At 68.9% G+C, this 7,371-nt stretch overlaps 1 protein-coding gene across 1 annotated transcript; it reads right to left on the reverse strand.

Annotated features, from left to right (window-relative positions):
* Positions 1-1,196: 1,196 nt before the first annotated feature.
* On the reverse strand, positions 1,197-6,472 carry PPM1N (protein phosphatase, Mg2+/Mn2+ dependent 1N (putative)). Its single transcript, XM_075915471.1, has 5 exons — positions 5,354-6,472; positions 4,328-4,445; positions 3,427-3,538; positions 3,180-3,240; positions 1,197-2,106 (listed from the first exon to the last, which is right to left on the reverse strand). Exons 1-5 carry the CDS (start codon positions 6,257-6,259, stop codon positions 2,077-2,079), a joined length of 1,227 nt encoding a protein of 408 aa, XP_075771586.1. The 5' UTR covers positions 6,260-6,472; the 3' UTR covers positions 1,197-2,076.
* Between the last annotated feature and the right edge of the window lie 899 nt (positions 6,473-7,371).

Raw genomic sequence — 7,371 nt, forward strand, 5'->3', positions numbered from 1 at the left:
TACGGCCGGGGTCTGGCTGAGTGCCGTGGTACCGGGCCGTACGGCCGGGGTCTGGCTGAGTGCCGTGGTACCGGGCCGTACGGCCGGGGGTCTGGCTGAGTGCCGTGGTACCGGGCCGTACGGCCGGGGTCTGGCTGAGTGCCGTGGTACCGGGCCGTACGGCCGGGGGTCTGGCTGAGTGCCGTGGTACCGGGCCGTACGGCCGGGGGTCTGGCTGAGTGCCGTGGTACCGGGCTGTACGGCCGGGGTCTGGCTGAGTGCCGTGGTACCGGGCCGTACGGCCGGGGTCTGGCTGAGTGCCGTGGTACCGGGCTGTACGGCCGGGGTCTGGCTGAGTGCCGTGGTACCGGGCTGTACGGCCGGGGTCTGGCTGAGTGCCGTGGTACCGGGCTGTACGGCCGGGGTCTGGCTGAGTGCCGTGGTACCGGGCTGTACGGCCGGGGGTCTGGCTGAGTGCCGTGGTACCGGGCTGTACGGCCGGGGTCTGGCTGAGTGCCGTGGTACCGGGCTGTACGGCCGGGGTCTCGCTGAGTGCCGTGGTACCGGGCTGTACGGCCGGGGGTCTGGCTGAGTGCCGTGGTACCGGGCTGTACGGCCGGGGTCTGGCTGAGTGCCGTGGTACCGGGCTGTACGGCCGGGGGTCTGGCTGAGTGCCGTGGTACCGGGCTGTACGGCCGGGGGTCTGGCTGAGTGCCGTGGTACCGGGCTGTACGGCCGGGGTCTGGCTGAGTGCCGTGGTACCGGGCTGTACAGCTGCATCTCCAAACAGACCTGGGGTGCCAAGTGGTGCATCAAAGCCAGTGGAGTTGCCCATCGCCTGGGGTATTTGAGGGGTCACAGCCCCTGAAACCACAAAACTCTGGGGGCCCTCGGCCAACCAGAGCTGGAGTCCCGGGGAGCCGAGAGCGGCAGGAGAAACCAGCCAAACAGACGCTTGTTTTCTACCCTGTTCCAGACCCCCCGGCCGGGACTCTGCTGGGCTTTTCCTGTGACCCAGGCCAGGCAGGGTGTCAATCGGAGGGTTTGCCAAGGCCCGGTTACATCCGTGCACTCAAAGCACATGGTCTGGGAGGGGGCGGGGCAAGGCCGGGGGGGGGGAGGGGGCTTGTTTGGGGGGGGTTGGGGCAGTGGGATTCTGGGGCCCCTCTGTAAAGAGCAATGGAGGGGCAGAAGCCAGCGGGTGACGGGTTGGCAGCTCCCACTGCGGCAGGGCACCTCTTCAGTGCGACAGCCCCTTCTCGGGGTCCGCTCTCCCTCGCCTCAGCCCCTCCCCCTCCTGGGACCACCTCCAGCACGGCCGTGTCTGCTGGGACCCCTCCGGGGGTCCCCGCTCTGGGCCCCCACGCCCCAAGGGGACAGAGCAGCCCTGGACTCTAGACCAGTGTCCAACAAGCAGGTTTATTGAGCTTTGAACCCAGCCCAGGAACCCTCCGGCCTATAGGCCTGGCTCCCCTTCAGCCCCGCACATCTGAGTCTCCCCTGCAGCCTGGGGGGCTCCGTCTGCTCCCCCTTCCCCATCCAGGAACCCCCCTTTCCAGCGGAGCCTCTGATATCCCTCCCCTTCTCCTCTGTCCAGGGCCACAGGGCGCCGCTCTTCCTCGACCCTCCTCTCCTTCGACCTTTGTCTCCCCCAGCTGGAGCCGGCTGGCCAGGTCGACCGGTCCTCTCTCTGCAGCCCATCGACGTCTCATTGGCCAGAGCCAGCAGCGAGCTGGGTGTCCCGGTTACCAGCACCAATCGCTGGGGGGCTTCTCTCTCCAGGCCGCTGGCTGGGTCCCCAGGGCCCTGTAACGACCAGTCCCCGTCCGCCTGGGACACTGCGCCCCTCCCCCCAGCATGCAGCCCCTTGCAAAGCACCAGGTCCCCCTGTCCTCGCTGGGGGAGACCGGGCGGGCCCTGGTGGCCTCCGTCCCCTCATGCTGTGCATTTCCTGGCCCCACTCCTCCGGCGCCAGGGCAGAACCAGGCAGGGAGCCCGGGCCGGGCAGAGCAGGGGGAGTGGGGAATGTCTGGGGCACAGGAAAAGGGATGGGCCGGTTTCACCGTCCCATGGGCTCCTCTGCCCCACGGAGTCTGCTCAGCAGGGGGCGCCGCTTGCCCTGGATCCCTGCAATGGGGCAAACAGCAACAGGCGGTCACGGGGGTCCAGACGGGGGTGGGGACCTGTGGCCGGGGGAGGCTACAGGGGATGCTGGGAGTGCAGGGGAACGGGAGGGGGGATGGGTAGTTGGGGTAGAGAGGGGAAGGGCTGGGTTGGAGGCTGGGGGCGGAGGGAGTGGGGCTGGGGGCCATGGGGTAGAAGGAGTAGGAGTTAGGGCCATGATGCCGAGGGGACAGGGGCTGGGGGGCAGAAGGAGCAGGGTTTGGGTTTGTGAGGTGGAGGGGCCAGAGGGTGGAGACCACGGGGGAGGGGCTGGGGGGCGTGGGACCGAGAGGGCAGGGGCCACAGGGGCTGGGAGCTGTGGAGACAAGGGCTGGTGACCAGGGACCTGGGGACAGGGGGTTGTGGGGTCAAGGAGGCCAGGGACAGGCAGTTGTGGGGCAGGGGGCTGGGAACAGGGCATGCAGGAGCTGGGGGCCAGGGACAGGCGGTTGTGGGGCAGGGGGCCGGGGACAGGGCATGCAGGAGCTGGGGGCCAGGGCCAGGCAGTTGTGGGGCAGGGGGCCAGGGACAGGGGGTGCAGGAGCTGGGGGCCAGGGACGGGCGGTTGTGGGGCAGGGAGCCGGGGACAGGGGGTTGTGGGACAGGAGGGCAGGGACAGGCAGTTGTGGGGCAGGGGGCCAGGGCCAGGGGGTGCAGGAGCTGGGGGCCAGGGACAGGCGGTTGTGGGGCAGGGGGCCAGGGACAGGGGGCAGGAGCTGGGGGCCAGGGACAGGCGGTTGTGGGGCAGGGGGCTGGGAACAGAGCGTGCAGGAGCTGGGGGCCAGGGACAGGCGGTTGTGGGGCAGGGGGCTGGGAACAGAGCGTGCAGGAGCTGGGGGCCAGGGACAGGCGGTTGTGGGGCAGGGGGCTGGGAACAGGGCGTGCAGGAGCTGGGGGCCAGGGCCAGGCAGTTGTGGGGCAGGAGGGCAGGGACAGGCGGTTGTAGGGCAGGGGGCCAGGGACAGGGGGTGCAGGAGCTGGGGGCCAGGGACAGGCGGTTGTGGGGCAGAGAGCTGTGGGTCGCAGTCAGTCCTTACCGATGCCTGGGCCTCGCCGCTGCGTCGCAGGCGCTCGTAGGCCTCCGTGACCACAGCCCTCCTGCGAGGGGACAGAGGGGTCAGCCCGGGGCAGCGCCTGACCCCTTTGCCAACCACCCACTGGGGTCTCCTAAGGGCAGGGGGCTCCCCCCCCAGTCACGGGATTGGCCCTCAGGGCCAGGAGAGCCCCCCGCCGGGGTGCAGGCACTGTGTGCTGGGGGGCGCTCGCTGGGGGGTCCGTACTCACTTGCTGGCCAGACCCCCGCCGGGGGGCAGGCTGGGGTTCACCTCGGACGCCAGGCACCGGAAGATGGCCACGAGGCTGGCAGCCCCCTCCTCCTGCAGCTCCCCATACAGCTCTGGGGGAGAGGGGCCGGCTTGTGACTGGCGCTGCCCGGGTGCCCACAGGCGTGCGCTGCCCCCCGCTACCAGGACTGCCCCTCCCACTGCCCCAACTGCCCCCCCACTGTCTGACTGCCCCGACTGCTCCCCCACTGCCCTGACTGCCCCTCCCACTATCCGACTGCCCTCCCACTGCCCTGACTGCCCCCCCACTGTCTGACTGCCCCAACTGCTCCCCCACTGCCCTGACTGCCCCCCCACTGTCTGACTGCCCCAACTGCTCCCCCACTGCCCTGACTGCCCCCCCACTGTCTGACTGCCCCAACTGCTCCCCCACTGCCCTGACTGCCCCTCCCACTATCCGACTGCCCCGACTGCTCCCCCACTGCCCTGACTGCCCCTCCCACTGTCCGACTGCCCCCCCACTGCCCTGACTGCCCCCCCACTGTCTGACTGCCCCGACTGCTCCCCCACTGCCTTGACTGCCCCCCCACTGTCTGACTGCCCCGACTTCCCCCCCACTACCCCTCCACTGTCCGACTGCCCCCACTGCCCCAACTGCCCCCCCTACTGTCTGACTGCCCCGACTGCCCCCCCACTGCCCTGACTGCCCCCCCCCCCCCACTGTCTGACTGCCCCTCCCCACCACTGTTGTCCTTGCCCGGCTGGTCCCTCCCCACTGCCCCATCCCTCCCCTTCCCCCTTCTCTCCCCCCAGCTACCCCCTCTCAGCTGCCCTGCCTCCCCCAGCCGGACGGGCAGTCTAGAGCCAGGGGCCTGGTGCCGCCCGGGCTGCCCCTCACCCACCTGCCACCCGCCTTTCCAGGTAGGCGTCCAGCTCCCGCTCCCGCTGCAGGGCGGGCTGTGAGACGCCGGGGGCGGCCGGGAAGCACACCACCACGCAGGTCATGTTGTCGCGGCTGCCCTGGGTGGGGGAGAGCCAACCGGGTCAGAGGGCAGCGAGGGCAGGGCCAGGGCAGCTGCCGGGGGCCCTGAGCGCTGATTGGAAGGGTGGGAGCCCAAAGGGGCACTATGCCCTGATATGGCCCGGAGTGGGGTCCAAGGGCCCTACGCCCCAGTCCGGAGCAGGAAAGCTCCCGTAGCCTCCCCGCCTCAACGCCTGACCGAGAGAAAAGAACCAGCACCCACCAGAGGGGCCCATGCCCAGTCCCCCCCTTAGCCAGCGCCCCCTGTCTCACCCCCCACGGCCAGCCAGTCCTCACCCTGGGGCCCGACTGGAGGTGGCACCCCCTAGAGGCCCCACACCCCTTTCCCCGCCCCTCCGGAGCCAGCCTGGAGCCGGATGGAGCCAGCGCCCCCTAGCGGGGAAAGGCCACACACCCTGCCCCTCCAGAGCCAGCCTGTTCCCTGCCCTGGAGCCAGATGGAGCCAGCACCCCCTAGCGGGGAAAGGCCCCACGCCTCATCCCTCCAGAGCCAGCCTGGAGCCGGATGGAGCCAGCGCCCCCTAGCGGGAAAAGGCCCCACGCCCCATCCCTCCAGAGCCAGGCTGGAGCCGGATGGAGCCAGCACCCTCTAGTGGGGAAAGGCCCCACGCCCCATCCCTCCAGAGCCAGGCTGGAGCCGGATGGAGCCAGCACCCCTAGCGGGAAAAGGCCCCACGCCCCATCCCTCCAGAGCCAGCCTGGAGCCAGATGGAGCCAGCGCCCCCTAGTGGTACAAGGCCCCATGCCCCGCCCCTCCAGAACCAACCTGGAGCCGGATGGAGCCAGCGCCCCCTAGTGGGGAAAGGCCCCACGCCCCGCTCAATTCTTCAGCTGGCTGGGAGCTGGCGCCCCTTAGAGCTGAGCACCGGGCCCCCCACCCCCCTCACCTTGTGTAGCCCGGCGTCCAGGACCTGCTCGCAGACGGCCAGCGGGTCGCCACTGAGCAGCAGGCGGGAACGGGCGAAGGCGCACAGCCCCTTGGTGTCGAAGGCGTCCCAGACGCCGTCGCAGGCCAGCAGCAGGAACTCGTCCTCGGCGGGGCAGCGCGCCAGGGCGTGCACCTCGGGCTCGGGCGACACCAGCTGCTCCGTCGGGCCTCGCCAGGCCACGGCCTTGTAGCCGAAGTCGCCCAGGGCGCGGGAGACGGCCAGGGAGCCGTTGAGGCGCTGCAGGGTGACGGAGCCGCCGGCGTTCTCGATGCGCTCCCGCTCCCGCGGCCGGCTGGGCTTATGGTCCTCCGTGGAGAAGGCCCAGCGCCCGGCCCGGCACAGCAGCGCCCGCGAGTCGCCCAGGTTGATGAAGTAGAGGTGGCGGGGCGAGACCAGCACGGCCACGGCGGTGGAGCCGGCCGGCTCCCAGCCCTCGGTCCGCGCCAGCCCCTGCATGCGGCGGTCGATGCGCAGGAAGCCCTGCCGCACCGCCTCCTTCACCGCCTCGGGCGCCTCCGGCTCGCCCGCGAAGGCCTCGCCCGCCACCACCTCCCCCAGCAGGTGGCGGGCGCAGAACCGGGCCACCGTGGGCCCCGCGTGCCCGTCGTACACTGCGAAAAAGGCCCAGGCGGCCAGGCCGCCCGGCAACTGGGGCTGAGCCGCGTGGGCGTCCTCCATGGCCGCCCGCCAGCCCTGCATGGCGCCCACCCCATAGCGCAGCCCGCCCCCCTCGCCCCGCTCCAGCAGCTTCTCCGTGCGCGGCGCCTCCAGGAAGGCGTCGGGCCCCTCGCCGCCCTCCCCCTTGAAGAGCCGGGAGATCAGCCGCTCCACCTGCGAGGCCAGCTGCCGCACAAAGGCCGCCATGCCCGCAGGAGCCGGGCCGGGCCCTGCAGAGCCGCCCCACACCCAAGCTCAGTCGTCCGGTGCCCGGGCCTGGGGGTCACCTCTCGGCACCTCGATCTCTGGCAGCGTTGCCGTTCCTCAGACCCAGCGGCTTCCCCCTGCGGCTGCTGCCTCCCCGGGGCCGTTCCTGGCAACCTGCATGGGGCTGGGCCCCCGGCTTGCCCCTTGGCAGCCCCGGGGACATGTGCATTGCGGCGGCTGCGGCTGCTCTGCCCTCCCTGGCACCATAATCCCTCATCCGGCAGCTAAATATGGAATGTTAAAGCCCCTAATCCCTGCCCAGCCAGGGGTCAGCAGGCACCCGAGGGCGCGCAAGGCCCGGCTGCAGGTACCAGGAGCCCCCCCGCAGCCAGTGGGCCTATCCTGCGGACTGGCAAGGGGAGGCTGGGAATAAGGGGGGATGCTGGTGGGGAGAGGGAGCTGGAGGGGGGGCCAAGGAAATGGAGGGGGCTCCAGTGACAGAGTGGGTGAGACGTGGATGCCGGAGGGGGCCAGGTCCGTGGCCTCATCACTAAAGTGTCCGTGTCGGGTCATGAAGGCAGCTTTCGTGAGGGTCCAAAGGGTGTGACAAGGAGGAGGGAGAAAAATTGTTCCTGTTGGCCTCTGAGGACAGGCAAGAAGCAATGGGCTTAAGTTCCAGGAAGGTTTAGGTTGGACATTAGGAAAAACTTCCTGCCTGTCCGGGTGGTGACACACTGGGATAAATTGCCTGGGGGATGTGGAATCTCCATCACTGGAGATAGATTTGATAGACGTGTACCAGGATGGTCTGGACCAGTGTTTCTCAACCTTTTTTTTTTATCAAGCACCCTGTTTGAAAAAAAAAAACAATTCTAAGTTACCCCCAGTACTTCCTGTTTTCAGACACTTTTTTTTTCTACCATTGCAACACGTTTGTTTAAACAACTTAATCGGAGCTGGGCGGGAGATGAAATTTTTGGGTGTCAAAAGTACAAAAATAATAAAGCGCTGTCCAACTTCAAACAAATATTCCATTTTCTCCATGGTTCAGTTGGGCTTCTCTCGAGTACCCCTAAGAGACCTGGTCCTACTGCTTGAGAAACACTGGGATA

Source organism: Pelodiscus sinensis, unplaced genomic scaffold, assembly GCF_049634645.1.
Source record: "Pelodiscus sinensis isolate JC-2024 unplaced genomic scaffold, ASM4963464v1 ctg34, whole genome shotgun sequence".
Lineage (NCBI taxonomy): Eukaryota > Metazoa > Chordata > Testudines > Trionychidae > Pelodiscus > Pelodiscus sinensis.